At 48.2% G+C, this 14654-nt stretch overlaps 1 protein-coding gene across 13 annotated transcripts in view; it reads left to right on the top strand.

The window, feature by feature from the left end:
- Positions 1 to 14654, top strand: part of PKNOX2 (PBX/knotted 1 homeobox 2) — a 317669-nt gene that overhangs the window by 264357 nt on the left and 38658 nt on the right. For all 13 annotated transcript variants that reach the window (XR_006208719.1, XM_042959546.1, XM_042959543.1 and 10 more), the window contains one exon: positions 6783 to 6954. Coding sequence is in view for 12 of the 13 variants with exons in the window: in XM_042959546.1 (XP_042815480.1) it covers positions 6783 to 6954 (172 nt within the window). In the remaining variant the exon portion in view is untranslated. The remainder of the gene's footprint in view (positions 1 to 6782; positions 6955 to 14654) is intronic.

The following is a 14654-nucleotide window of genomic DNA, read 5'->3' on the forward strand; positions in this document are numbered from 1 at the left end:
GTCACTGCTGTTCCCACCTTACCCCACCTCACTGGCCAGTAGACTAATATCCTCTGCAGCAGTCAGACCCTGACCAGGCCTCTTGTCCCACTGGCTCATCACTGAAAATCTCCACCAGAAATTTTGCTCTCCTGCCAATCATTCCATCCTCTGAACCGTCCATCCCTCATCCCATCCAGGCCTTGGAGGCTCTGACCTCTGTTCCCATTGGAAGACATAGCCAGGGTTCAGGGAGGGGGGTGAGAGCCAACATTGAGCCTCCTGTGTCCATCTTCCCCCTAGCTGAATGAGTCTGGACTGTGAGGTGAGGTGCAGGACAGGCCTAGGGGCTCCAAGGTCAATGACAGAGAGAGGAGGTGGATAGCCAGGCAGGCTGCCACACACTTGGCTGGACCCATAATTGAGGTCTGCAGTCCTGGCCAAGGTCACAAGGGAAGGGATGGCTGAGAGGCTCAGAAGTGACAGAGTGGCATGACTGTGAATCACAAGGTTTATCACCCAGAAAGAGAACTCAACACTAACGTGCCTCCCTGCGTGTGACCATCCTCGCCCCCCTTCCCCCCAGTCTGCAGTGCTCTGTTTCCATCTACATATCTATTCTCTGTCTCTTTCTCTTGTGTTCTTTGCATATTACTTTCCCTGAAGCTCTATATTTTTACATTCCTTCTAACTTTTTCCTGCCTCTGCTTCTGTATTTCTGGTCCTCTAAGCAGAAAGAAATGTTAAAAAGTTGTGTTTGTTTGTTTTTTTGTTTTCCGAAAACCTAGGTTGTCCAAGGAAGGGAAGGAAGAGAAACAGAAAAGGGTCCAACTGTCTTTTCTTGAATCCTTTTAACAAGCTTCAGCCTTATAGGGGAACTTGAAGTTAAGTACAAGTATGCGAATTACCGAGGAAGTGGTGGTCTCCATCCCTGGAGGCCTTTAGAAGTGTTAGAGAAACCGATCAGGACAATTTATGTTATGAATAACATAACATAACATAGGCCCCAGGTGTCTTGGGGCACCTGGGTGGTCCCGTGGATTGAGCATCCAACTTCAACTTCAGTTCACGATCTCAGAGTTCATGAGTTCGAGCCCTGCATCGGGCTCACTGCTGTTAGCGCAGAGCCCGCTTCGGATCTTCTGTCCCCCTCTCTCTCTGCCTCTTCCCCACTGGCGCGTTCTCTCTCTCTCAAAAATAAATAAATCTAAGAAAGAAAGGAAGGAAGGAAGGAAGGAAGGAAGGAAGGAAGGAAGAGAAAGGAAGGAAGGAGGGAAGGAAGAGAAAGAAACGAAAGGAAAGGAAAGGAAAGGAAAGGAAAGGAAAGGAAAGGAAAGGAAAGGAAAGGAAACAAATAGAATAGAATAGAATAGAATAGAATAGAATAGAATAGAATAGAATAGAATAGAATAGAATAGAATAGAATAGAATAGAAGATCTGTCCTGAGGTAGAGAAGAATAAGATGGGCTGTGTTGAGGCTCTCAGAAGCCTCACCGGGGAGAGGGGCAGGTTAGGGGGATTGCCTTGCCCTGAAGAAAAACCTGGGCTTGAGCGAGGGGTGGCTCAGCCTCTCTGCGGCTAGAGAGAGGGTGATGTTCACCACTACCAAAGGGCTTCAGCCAAAATCCTGCCTTGTCTTCAATCTGCTCTCCGGGGGGCAGCCCAAACTGGGCATTGCAGGCCAGCAAATGGGTGATGTAAAAAACGCGAAGGCAGAAATGTCAGAAGTAATTAAACCAAACGATGGCTTAAACCCCTGTAGAAATCAACACATCCGGTTTAATCACCTTCTTAAGCTAGCACAAGACTGCAAGTCTGTGGAGAGGGGTTCTTTATTTCTTTGGATCGTTAACAGAAACTGCATATCTTGAGCTTGATTTTGGTTCAGATGCTCCTGAGGAGAGGTGATGAGGTTGGGGGTGGGGGTAGGGACTCGGAAAAGAGAAAAGAAATAATAAAATGTTATTTGAGATCATCTCTCCTTCCCCTCTCCTCGCCATGCATCTCCCCTGCTCCTGGCTCCGTCGGCACTCACGGCTCCCCCCGCCCCCCAGCACCCAGGCAGAGGCACAGTGCTGAATGTGCTAAATTAGGCCATTAGAGAAATTCATTTCTCTTTATTAGTCTGTGTCAAATCCTTTTTATTAGTGGCTGGAAACGACCTCTCTTCTGCAGTAAAATGTCATGCCAGTTCACTCCTTTTATTTGTTCTGCACTGACGAGGCTCAAACTCTCACTGAATTAGTGCAGTGAGATTTATTTCCTCCAAATTTTGAACGGCTTAAGAGAGATTGGGGTGGAGGGGGCGGTCAGACAGGAGGCGACGGAGAGAAGAGCGGAGAAAGATCTGGGAGGGAGAAGGTGAGCTCTTATGGAGGTCAAATGTCCTCCGCTCTTTGGAAATAAAGTCTAATGACCATCTTTCATATCTTGTTCATCATCGTCTGGGCACTGGGGACTGGGTTTCCACATTCTTACTTCTAGCCTCTGAAGGGTATTGATCTACAATGGAACAGATCTGGACAGCATGAAGAGGAACTCCTTAAAACCCATTGTAGTTGGACAAATGGAAGTTCAGGGAAGGCCAAGAATAAAGAAGCAAATCCCACACCTAACTGGAAATCCTTCTTCCCATCCCTTGCCCGGTTCAGACAGGACCATTCATCTCCCCGGTGGTTAAGATCCCCAGCTCCCATGGTCCCTGCCCACCCCACCCCACTCCAAGCCTGCATCAAGGGCTATTGGAAAGGACTCTATTGAAAGACTTCCGGCCTCATCTCCAGCCTTCTAGGGTGATGTTGGAGGGAAGCTTAGAAGTATAGGTTAGCGCATAGTCTGGACAACTGGGAAAGGGGCCGGGAACCGGGCTGGGAACAGCCTTAGAGGAGCCCATGGCATGACTGCAGCCACGGAACCCAGCTGGGTCACTGGGAAACAGCTGGTTTCTCAGGATGTGGTGCACAGCGTCTCACCTATCCCCACGCTTGAGGTAGCAGGTAACAGGTAGCAGTCTGGGTTTATCGAGGGATCCAGGCAGATAGAGCATGGGAGCTACAGGCAGCCCACTGACACTGGCTATCAGTCACAGAAAAGCTGTGGGCAAGCTCAGGTGCTATCTGAGCCCCTGGGCTCAGGGATCCAGGGATCAGAGTGAGCAGAAGCAGGAGCCTGGGGAGGGTAGGTATATGAGAAGAGTGATTTGGGAGTTGGTAGTGTGGCCCAGGCGGGGAGGGGCTGGAGAGAGGTGGCCATCCCAGTGTCCATGAGGTCTGTTCTGTGCTCCAGGGGCCCCTGGTTAAATGGGGGGTTGAGGGGAGGTGGCGACAGAAAGTATGTTTCCTTCCGAGAGATAGCAAAAGCCACAGAAAACATTCCAGATACACACACGCACACACACACACACACACACACACACACACACACACACTCTCTCTCTCTCTCTGGGGAGATCTGACACCCGGAAGTGAGAAATTTATAAAAAGGGCCCCTGCTGTGGCTCCGCATAGAAATGCACATTGTTCCCCGTGTGTGTGACAGTGCCTCCACCACACCTGCTTACCTCTTCAACCTCATCTCCCTCTATTCCCATCCTGCCTACCTTGCTCCACACACACTCATCTGGATTTTGTTCTAGAAATGTGCCAGGCTCATTCCTATCTTTAGTGTTTTGCTTTTTTTCCTGCTTGGAATGGCCTTCCCTCAGATCTTTGCATGACTGCCTCCCCATCATTTGAAGCTTAACTTAAATGTCACCTCCTCAGAGAGGCCTTCCCAGACTACTCTCTGCCCTGCAGGGGCAAGGACAGTGGCGAAGAAGACTACTCTCCCCACCTACCCGAACTCTAGTGCTGGGAGACTCCATCACTGGCAGATTCCCTCCTCCCCACCCCTCATGGCATCCATGCTGTGTACACAGAACACACAATCCCCTCGCACATACCGCATACAGGTAACACAGAACGCGTGCACACACACTGCATACAACATGGGGCATGTGCACACTGTACTCACAGCACGCAAAATCTGAACCCCACTTTCATACACACAACCCATATGTGCACACATTCTGCATAGACGCACTGTATGAACACACACCATAAAAACACACGGGATGGAACACTTACACAACACTCACACTAGCTCTCATTGACAGCCTACATTGAGCCCTGGTGCACACGCATGCACATGCACGCACACACAGAGACCATCCCCTCTCCATTCAGCAGCTGCCCACCCTCCCTGCAACCCGTGAGAAAGGAATGTGCAGTGACCGGCGGCTGCTGCGGAGTTGGGGCGGGGGCTGCGCCCCCAGCACCTGGCACGATGCTGCGGATTATTAGTTCCTGGTAATTTAGTGCCCTTGTACAGAGTCGATTTGTGCCTTTCATTCCTAATTGATCTAGTGGCTGTTTAAATGGCAGCAGGCATCTGTTGAGAGTAGGAAGGTTCATAAGGCGCAATAATTCATAACACCGTCTAGAATTTGCCTTTCATGTCCCTCAGCTAAACCACTGCAGGGCTCTGCTTAAATTACAGCCACTGAGGCTTTCTTTGGTATTCCACTCAGGGCCAGGAGAATCTTGCATTAAACTGGGATCAGGTTAGATTAGACTATAATATGCTGCGGTATTAGTGGCTGCAAATGAAGACTTACACTGGAGTTTAACCCCTTCACCTGGTTTTCTCTTTGTCTTCAACCGGATGGGTAAGCGAACCCATTGTTTTCCCTACCGGCTTCCTGCCGGGCTGAATAGATCTTCTAGCAATTGGGGACTGCAGATGCGCCATCCTTAGATAGTGACCCTTTTTTCCTCTCCAAACTGTAACCTAGGCTGCACTCTGGGGATCCAGATGTTTACACATCAGCTCCCAAAACAAGGGTCGGGAGATGGTGTCTAGAGACAGGCGGCCATGCCAAGCAGCTCATAGGAGGCAGGAATTTATGTCTCCTCATCCCCCCACTGCCCCTGAGCCTGAGTAGAATGACTAGTAGGTGTAGGTATGAGTGTCGATGGAACTAAGCACCTTCTGTCTTTTTGCCCAGAATTATTGAATCCCAATACAGGCTGTGAGGGGTTCCCCCATCTACATACAAACACCGTGTAGGCTGGATATTCAGTCTTTCTCTTGGTGTGTTCATAGTGTACTGGAAGGAAAAAAGCATGATCTTTTTTCCTTTTCAAGACTTACTGTGTTCTCCAATATGGTAGCCACTAGCCACATGCGACTAGTTACATTAAAATTGCTAAAGTTAAATAAATTTAAAATTCAGTGTTGCAAGCACCACAGTCATATTTCAAGTGTCTGTTGGCTTCAGTCATTAGTGGCTATCATATTGGACAGAAGAGATTATAGACCATTTCCATCAGTGCAGAAAGTTCTATCAGACAACACTGACTAGAATATCCCTGTTGGCAGAGGCCTGGGAGCCAAGCTCAACATACATACTTCCTCCTCTCCCAGCAAGCAGGGCTTAATCAAAAAGAAAAGAGCTAGATTGTGTGGTCCCAAGGGACCAGGAGAGGAGAGCCCAGAGAGGGATGGACAGATGCTTTCTTTGGAATCATAGTGGAAGGGAATGAGGCTGCAGGGTCCAGGGTCAACAATCTGTGCAAACACATGCACGCTTGCTGGGATGCTAAGACCTGATTGTTCACACATGCTGCAGGGAAGCAAAAACGATATGCACTTATAAGTACAAATGGCACACACACATACAATATGCAACAAGTATGTATTGGGATCCACATACCTCTTCTAGACTCGGGACACCCAGTGATGAATAAGGTGGGCTTGGTTCCTCCCTCATATAGCTCGAATTCTGGTGAGGAAGGCAGATAATAAAACAAACAGCTCAGAGAGCCATCAGCGTAGGCCAGGGGCAGGGGCAGTGAAGGAAGCTTCCCAGAGCTGGTGATGTCTAAGCTAAGACCCTTAGAGCCAGCCAGGTAGGCACTTCAGCTTACATAATACATCACAGAACAATGCCCACCCACCCCATACTCACGCTCACACTGTCTTCATTTGCCGATTCGTCATCAGTCACCAAATATTTAGTAAGTGCCTGCTATGAGCATGTGGGGCAAGGTCCTAAGGATACAGTGATCGTTACGACAGGGGCAATCTTGGAAGAAAACAGTGATGCAGATAATCATTGAATCACGGTTGTGCTAAGTGTACGACGATAGAAAGGTGCAGGGAGATGTTATACATGTAACTGGGTGTCTGATCTAAACTGAGTCAGTCAGCAGACTCTGGACAGGTGGAGATACCCGCCCACCACGTGTGGGATGAATATTCCAGCTCACACATATCCCCCTGCATACACTTGCAGACACACAGGTGTGCACATCTGTGGCCCTCAGCTGGCTCCAGACAGCCACGAATGGGTCTGTGACCAAGCACTACCGCTCATACCCAGGACTCTTCTGGATACTTCCTACATCTCCCTCCCGGGTTGACCCTGACCCAGAAATGGACACTTATTTCTTTGAAATAAGTTATACCCATCATCTCTCACCAAATATCCATGCAGCTTATCTGACCAAAGAGAAGTGTTAGGCACCCAGTGGGGAGGAACGGAGCCCTCTAAGGCCCCAGCAACGAGGAGACTGGATCCTTCCGTGCCAGGGTATGAAGTGCTGTCATCCAGGCTGGCGTGGGGACTTGGGATGTTCTTAAGAAGTAGGACCTTGGGAAAAGGAGTGATGGGAATGTGGGAAAGGGGCCCTGGTGGCTTCTGAGCCCAGCCAGCAGCGGGTCTCTGCGTGTGCGCATGTGTGAGTTCTTGATGTCCCCGCAGGCACCCTCTTTTCCCGCTCCTGACGCTGCTGTTTGAGAAATGTGAGCAGGCCACCCAGGGCTCTGAGTGCATCACCTCCGCCAGCTTTGATGTGGACATCGAGAACTTTGTCCACCAGCAGGAGCAGGAGCACAAAGCCTTCTTCAGCGATGACCCAGAACTGGACAATCTGGTAAAGACCCTCCGACCCCCACCCTGGCTAGGGTCTTCCTACCCTCTGACCCCTCTAAATGCCCTAGAAATGATCCTTTTATTCCTTCATCCATCCCACAGAAAATTTGGGGTGCCCACTCTGGGGCAGGCACTAGATGCCCCCATCTAGCAGCTGAGAACCGTTTCTGGTTCCTTGAACCAAGAGTTGCATGCCCGGGTCTTGCTGCCAGCGGCCTTTTCTTCTCTGCTCACTGCGGCACCAACATCCCACTACCCAGCACTCCTTGCAGCACGGACAGGAGGGAAGGAGAGGCATGGGAGCCGGAAGGTCTGGGGTAGCTGCTCTGAGGACTGGAGTCCCAGCATGTTAGTGAATCTGTCTTGGGCTGCCCCCAGACGAGTTGATGGCTGGTGTGCTACAGTGTGGAGGATGAAGGCGACAGGCATATTCAAACACATCAACAGAGAAAAAGAGCTGGAGACACAGTCATGTTGAGAAGGCCAGCAGATGTCCTGTCCATCTGAGGGACACAGACCAGGCTCGTAAACCCAGTTTATCATCCAGATCATCACTACAGGGTTTTTTTTTAATACACATTCCTGGGCCCCACCACCTGGGCACTGTGATTCAGTAAGTTTGGTAGGGGCCTGTGAATCTACATTTTGAAGCTTCCCAGGCAACTGCAATCAACAATATTTGATAACCACTACTATAGGTGACATCTGAAATTCTCTTCTCCCCTGGGAATCCTGCAGAGGGAGAGAGAGAGAGAGAGAGAGAGAGAGAGAGAGAGACATCTGAAATTCTCTTCTCCCCTGGGAATCCTGCAGGGGGGGGGGGGAGGGAGAGAGAGAGAGAGAGAGAGAGAGAGAGAGAGAGAGAGAGAAAAACTGCTCTGTCCAGTCATCACGATATATAGTCACCATGGAATTATTAATTATTAACCATAATTCTTGATTTTTCTGTGGGTGGATTACCCACATCATGCATGGTGAATTTGGAAAGTGGGCAAAACTCTCCTCCGTAAATTGAGTGATTATACTGCTGACCTCTTGGATCCAGAGTTTAGCTGATACCTCGTCCCAAACACACACACACACACACACACACTCAGAGCACCTACAGAACAGATTTAAGGGATTTACGTATCATTCTATGCTGTGAATTACCCACCCCACTGCTTCTCTCAAGAGTTGAACGTGATATTTTTTGGAGTCCAGAAGAGCTGCCAGGAGAGAGCCCCCCCTGGCCTGGAAATTCGTGAAGTGTCAGAGCAGGGCTGGCGTTTAGAGAGAGAGAGAGCACGTGCCAGAGAGTAAGCGCTTACCTGGCATCAGAAGTGCTAGTGTAGGTACCACTCTGCTCATCCCTGGCCCTCCCTCTTCCCTGGCTGGGATTGAGCAGCCATACTTCCCGGGAGCCCAGCCCACTGCCTGTCCGGTTCCTTCCAGGCTGGTCTGGCCCTACCCTGCAGCTCAGCTGATTACCATCTCAGAACTGCAGCTATGAAGCGGGTCCTTGGAACTTAGACCCACAGCAGCCAGGCAGCCAGGAGAGGAGGTGGCTCTTTCTGTGGGAGCTAAACTGTGCCTGGGGGGCCAGGACCCCCTCCTGTCACATGACACAAAAAGAAGCTGAGGCCTAAGTTGGTAGAAAATACCTAAAATCAGACCGAGTAATATAAAAGAATGGAAACCTTTTTAAGAAGCAGGAGTCCTGGGGCAACGAACCTCACGTACCTTACCCACCACTGCCTGCCAGTCGAGCTACCAAAGACACACTGAGGACAGCCTCCTGTTCCAGTATAACCTGGAAAATACCGAAAAGGGGCCAGCTCTGTGCTCTCCCCTTGCTAACACTGCCTAGGTCTCTCTGGGTTTTGTTCACTCAAAGAATCCAATTTCTTGGTTCAACCCAGCAAAACTTGGTTAAGCGTCTGCTACATGCACGCCTGACCTAGGGATGTGGATGTAGCAGCAGCTGCCCCAGTGGCCCCAGATCTCTGGTGTTGCCTGGTCGTCTGTCCTGGGTGACTGGGCTGGGAGTGGGGCAGTTGGTGAAACCGTCCTCAGATATCGCACCCACCCACATGGGCCTGATTTACCTAGATGTGCTAGCTACGGTCAATGGCTGGCTGACCGGTCACTTGTTTAAAGAGAGAGGGTTGGGGGCACCTGGGTGGCTCAGTGGGTTAAGCATCCAACTTCGGCTGAGGTCATGATCTCATGGTTTGTGAGTTCGAGCCCCTCTTCAGACTTTGTGCTGACAGTGCAGAGCCTGCGTGGGATTCTCTCTATCCCTCTCTCTCTGCCCCTCGCTCACTCACACCCTCTCTCTCTCTCTCTCAAAAATAAGTAAATAATAAAAGTAGATTAATTAATTAAAAAATAAAGTAAAAACAAAATAATAAATAAATAAATAAATAAATAAATAAATAAATAAATAAAGAGGGTTGAAGGAGCACTTAGAGACAGAGGGCCTGAGCCTGGCTTCACTGCTTACCCTCTGTGTGACTTTAATGACGTAACTCCTTTGAAGCTCGGTTTTCTCGTCTATAGATCTAATACACCTGTCTCATGTGACTGTAACAAAAAAATTAACAAGATGGCATGTGGAACTAAATGTCCTTTAAAAATGCATGGCATCCAGAAGGTTAATCTCAAATGCAGTATCCCTTGGGTGAAGCGATCCACCTTCCCAAACTCTCCTCCTGGCCATCAGAGAGACCGTGTGGCTGGTCCCCTGCAACTTTATTTGGGGGGGTCAAGCAGGACCCTTTGCCACCCCATTTGTAGTTCTGTGTCGGGAGGGGGCAGCTGAAGAGGCCAACCACAGGAGCCATCATTAGAACAAGAATCATGTAGCCAGCACAGCCGAGATGCACATAATTAGAAATTAGAAAAAGGTCAGATCGCGTCATTATCAGCTCAATCAGCTGCTGAGTGCCACAGCCAGTTAATTTGGCATCTGTATTTTTTACAACCCTGTACACGTAGCCCAACGGACTGTAACTCTTTATCCGGACAGATATACTGCGCAGCGGAGCAGGGACATAAAATGAGAGACCCCAAGCAAATGAGCTGAGATAATTGAGAGATTTATTTTTTATATATATGTGTGTCAGGGCAGCTTTCCTTTGCCCTTGAATATTGACTTTCACAAATGGGATTGTCAGGAGGACATGGGTCCCCCCAAACTTTGGCCCACCCTGAACCCTCAAGCCACGCTCTGATCCTGCTTTCTCCCAAGCCCAGAGAGCCCGTCGGCCCCAGTCTTGCCAGACCCGCCATTTGGACATCAATCCTCCCACCTCCAGCCACCCATCCTCCGTGCAAATCGCAGTGCTGACTGGTCCCTTCCCCTGCTCCCAGTAGTCTCCCAGACAGGTTCCCATGGGAACGGCTGACTGAGCTCTCCCAGAGCTGCCCAAAGATCAGAGAGGTTCCCAGATAGAAGGCTTCAGAGGGAACTTCCCTCCCCTGCTGAGCCAGCTGCACAAACAGCTGGGGAGAAAACCATGGAGAGAAGCTGGTTCAGCCCATCCCACTACCCATTTTACAGATGGGGACACTGAAGTCCAGAGAAGGGAAATAACTCATTAGGACCAGACCCTAGGTCTGCTGGCTCCCAATACCCTGCTCCTTCCAGGGTCACCCCACCTCTCTTCTTTCTGGGGTTACTAACGCCTTCATTTATAAATGCCACCAGCTTCTCCAGATCCCCACCTGCCGACCCCCCCACCCATCCCCTGGTGCCCCACTCTCTGACCCTCTCTACCTCCCTATTTCAGTGCTGTGGGTGGCTAAGCTGGTACACTGCCCCCTGTCCTCCAACCATCCAGAGCTCCCTCCCTCTGGATACTCTCCACCCCAGTCCGCACATCCAACCAGCGCTCACCAGACCCATTTCTTACCGGACCCACTGATCCCCCGTTTGGACCCAGCAGCCTCTGACTGGCAGTTGGTAAAGTTTGTAAAATTTGCAAGTTCCCCAAACCCCTTTGAAAGGTAAAAGCTTTTTGTTTTATAAAATCTGATTTACGGGCCCCCAGTGCAGTCCCGAGGTTTTATATATTATGCAAGATTTCAAACCGAGGCTGTAAAACGTACGGTTTCAGTTTCATGCATGGAATTTTTTTATGTGTAAATTTTTTAACATTTATGGGGCACGTTTTAATGAGACTCTGGTGTGGCTCGAGGGACAGATTATGGCTGCCTGACCGCAAAGCCAGCTCCAAAATGGGGCCCCCCAGACTCCTGGGCCCACTCTAAAGAGGCAGGGCCAGAGGCCGGAGGCTGTGAATAAGGAGACACAGGAAGGAACCAGGCCAGAAGTCTGGGCCCACAGAGACCTCAGGCAGCCCCGTTCAGAGTCATTCACTTCAGGCTTCGGTCCCACGGTCCCTACATAGGGACAGAAAAATCTTACCAACACCAGGAAAGGGAAAGCAAATAAGGATAATCAAAGCTAGTCATGATTAACATTTATAGAGCACTTACCAGGTGCCAGGTGCCATTCTAAACACCTTACAGATATTATCTTATTTAATCCTGTTTTCAAACCCACGAGGTAGGTTACAAGTATTATTATTATCCCCATTTAAAGACGAGGAGACTGAGACACAAGGTGGCATCACTTAGTTCAAGATCACACAGCTAGTCCAAGGCAGAGGCCCGAGTCAGATACTGCACAGGTCCCGAACTCCAGCGCCCACACTCTTACCCGTCATGCTGACTTCTAACTACTCTTTCTCTAGTCCTTTGGATGCACCAGCTCTTGTTTTTAGTTCTTTCTAGATGCATCTCATTTAACCCTCAGTACAACTCTGGGGGAGTTGCTATTATTATCCCATCTTACAGGAAAAATGAGGAAAGTAAAGTCTGGAGATTAAGTAAGTTGTCCAGAATTTCTCAGTGGGTGAAAGACCCCCGAGACTCAGCCTCCAAACCCCATTGTTCTTGACCACCCTTCTCTATTCAGTTCTCGTAATAGCCCCATGAGGTAGTTATTGACATCCCCACTGTACAGAGGAGAAAATCAAGGAGTAAGGGTCCCACAGCCGAGCTGGGATTTGCACCAAGTGGGTCTAATTCCCAAAGCCCACCTCTTTCCTGCGAACCACTTGCTTCTCCAAATTCTGAGGACATCAGAGGAGAAGTGTCGCCTTATTGACTAAAACGTGATTTAGCTGGTCATGCACGACGGCTTCCAGAGCCATTCGTTTTATCCCCTAATCGTCTGGCAGTTCTCGCACCTCCAGTCTTCACCTTTTCTTCCACATCCTGCTCCTTGTTCCAGTGACGCTGCACTTCAACTGCTCAGATCCAGCCGGTCTGGTCGAGAACAATTCCTGATTAGAATTTAGCTTTGGCTGCCCTAATGACCCGCAGGAAATATCTGAGCACTTTAAGGAATGCAAGTTTATAAACCCTTTTGCCTGTAAGTGAGGGAGAGTAGTTCCAGCTTCCTGACTTGCAGAAGGAGGAGAGGGTGAAAAGAACCTGTCCCCCAGGGAATGGATACCTCCCTAACTGCCGCGTGGAATTCTGGCTACCCGAGCGTATCACCTGTGTATCCCCATGGTTAGAAGACTCCAGTGAGATGATGATGAGAAAAGCATTTTGCAAATCATAAAGTGGTATGTATATAAATGTTTTGGAAGGCAAGGATTTATGACTATCAAGTGAGGGGGCCACGATCCTACAAGAGAGGCCACTTTTCAGAAAGGAACTTGGTGGTAGCGGGGTGGGGGAGGGGGTTAGCATAAGGAATAGACATTTATCAAATAGCCACTATGCACCCAGAGCATTTACATACATTGTTTTATTCGACTTTCCCACCCACTCTACAGTGTAGGGGTTACAATCCTAAGTTTTACAGATGAAGTTAAACCACTTGTCCAAAATAGGCAGGCAGGAAATAGTAGATTTGGGACATCACACCATGCGTCTTCACAGCCAGCCAGAAGCTCCAGTCCCGGGTACTCTCCCGGGACTGGTTGGGCTCATGTGCAGTGGTATGAGACTAAAATGCAAGATGGCATCTTGTTTTGCTTTTTTTTTGAAGGGCACTTCTCAGAAGAAAAGGGCTGTTTCTTTATTTTGAAAGAGCAAAAAGAGAGAGAGAAGCTGGAGGTGAAGCAAGACTTGGGGGGGGGGGGGAAGATTGAGAACACATTCATCACATTTGATGATGATATTAAATTAAATGGAATTGTTATTGCTCTAGAAGATTTGAAATAACTTTTTATATGACATTGATCACTTAGAAAAATAGTTTAATAAATCAGAGTTTTATTCTGATTTAGAAGCAAAAGCCCAAAATTGCAAACACGTAGGATAGAGAATGATTTACTAAACATAAATACAGAGGCAAAACACTGGGAATGATTCTGTTTCCACCAGCTGAATATGGAATGGCAATAGAAAAGCCACGAGCATATTAGAAATCATTTAAAAAGGTTAAAAAATTATATGCCTTTGGTTCCCTGTGGCTTATAAGATATTTTCACATCATTATCTCCTTTACCCCTCATCAGATCTTATGAGCTAGGGATGATCATTATCCCCATTTTACAAATGAGGACGTTGAGGCCCACAGAAGTCATGGAACTGGCCCGTAACATCCAATTTGTAAACAGTAGGCCTGGATTCAGGCTGTTTGGCAACAGCCCCCACAGGCTATCTGTTCTGCCACACAGTCACCCCCACTAATGGTATGGCCCATCTTGTTCTCTAGTATTGAATAGGTCCTACATATTCATGCCTCAGAATACCATTATGATTTACTCTACCTTCTTAAATCTTTAAACCAAGCCCATTATTCCATGAAAAAGTAATCCTTCAACTGTGCTTTGTTAGACCCAAAGGTAGGTCCACTTTTGGCCACCGTGCACCGGATCTGGTGTAAGCTCACTGTGTGTGTATTTCATTTAAACAAAAACTTTCTGCATAGATTTTACTTTATAGTTTGTCTTACTTGTACTTTCTGATTCTTTTTTAATAGTAAGTATTTATTGGCTATGTTTTTTAAATAAATGAATAGATATGTGTACCTTACTGTGATGTGAATGTGTATATGTATATTTAAAAATAAATAAAGAAGTGAAATCTTGATTAAAAATGAAGACAAGTCCAGTAAATGAAAGCTCAGAGACAGAAGGAAAGATAAAATGGAAGGAGAGAAGGAGGAAGGAAGGAAGGAAGGAAGGAAGGAAGGAAGGAAGGAAGGAAGGAAGGAAAGAAGGAAGGAAGGAAGGAAGGATGGGAAAAAAGAAGAAAGGTTTAAAGAATTAGGATGATTTTGTCTCGAGAAGACAAAGCTAGTTGGACAAGTTATTCAAGTCCGATGCCTTGTTCTGTGTATGGCATATAGTGAGACTCAATATTTGTGTTGAATGGATAACATTAAATTAAGGGAGGTGTATTGACAGAGGCACTAGGTAGGTATTCTTAATGCCTGCAAAAGGCTGAGTAAGCTCTTTATATTCAGGCAGAAGAGATTTTGGTAAACGTAAGGGAGAACTTCTCAATCAGCAGACTGAGAGAAAATAGAGATGGTCTGAAGCAAAGGTTCTGACTGGGAGAGCCTCAGAAGAGAGGAGGCAGCCATGTATCCTAGAGTTTGGACCATCCACTCACCTAGACACCAGCCCAGGTCATCTCCTGGGGTCCCTTCCAGCCCCATCAGTGAATTGAGGGCACAAGTCCTGGTCATGT

The sequence above is a fragment of the Panthera tigris genome, chromosome D1 (assembly GCF_018350195.1).
Source record: "Panthera tigris isolate Pti1 chromosome D1, P.tigris_Pti1_mat1.1, whole genome shotgun sequence".
Lineage (NCBI taxonomy): Eukaryota > Metazoa > Chordata > Mammalia > Carnivora > Felidae > Panthera > Panthera tigris.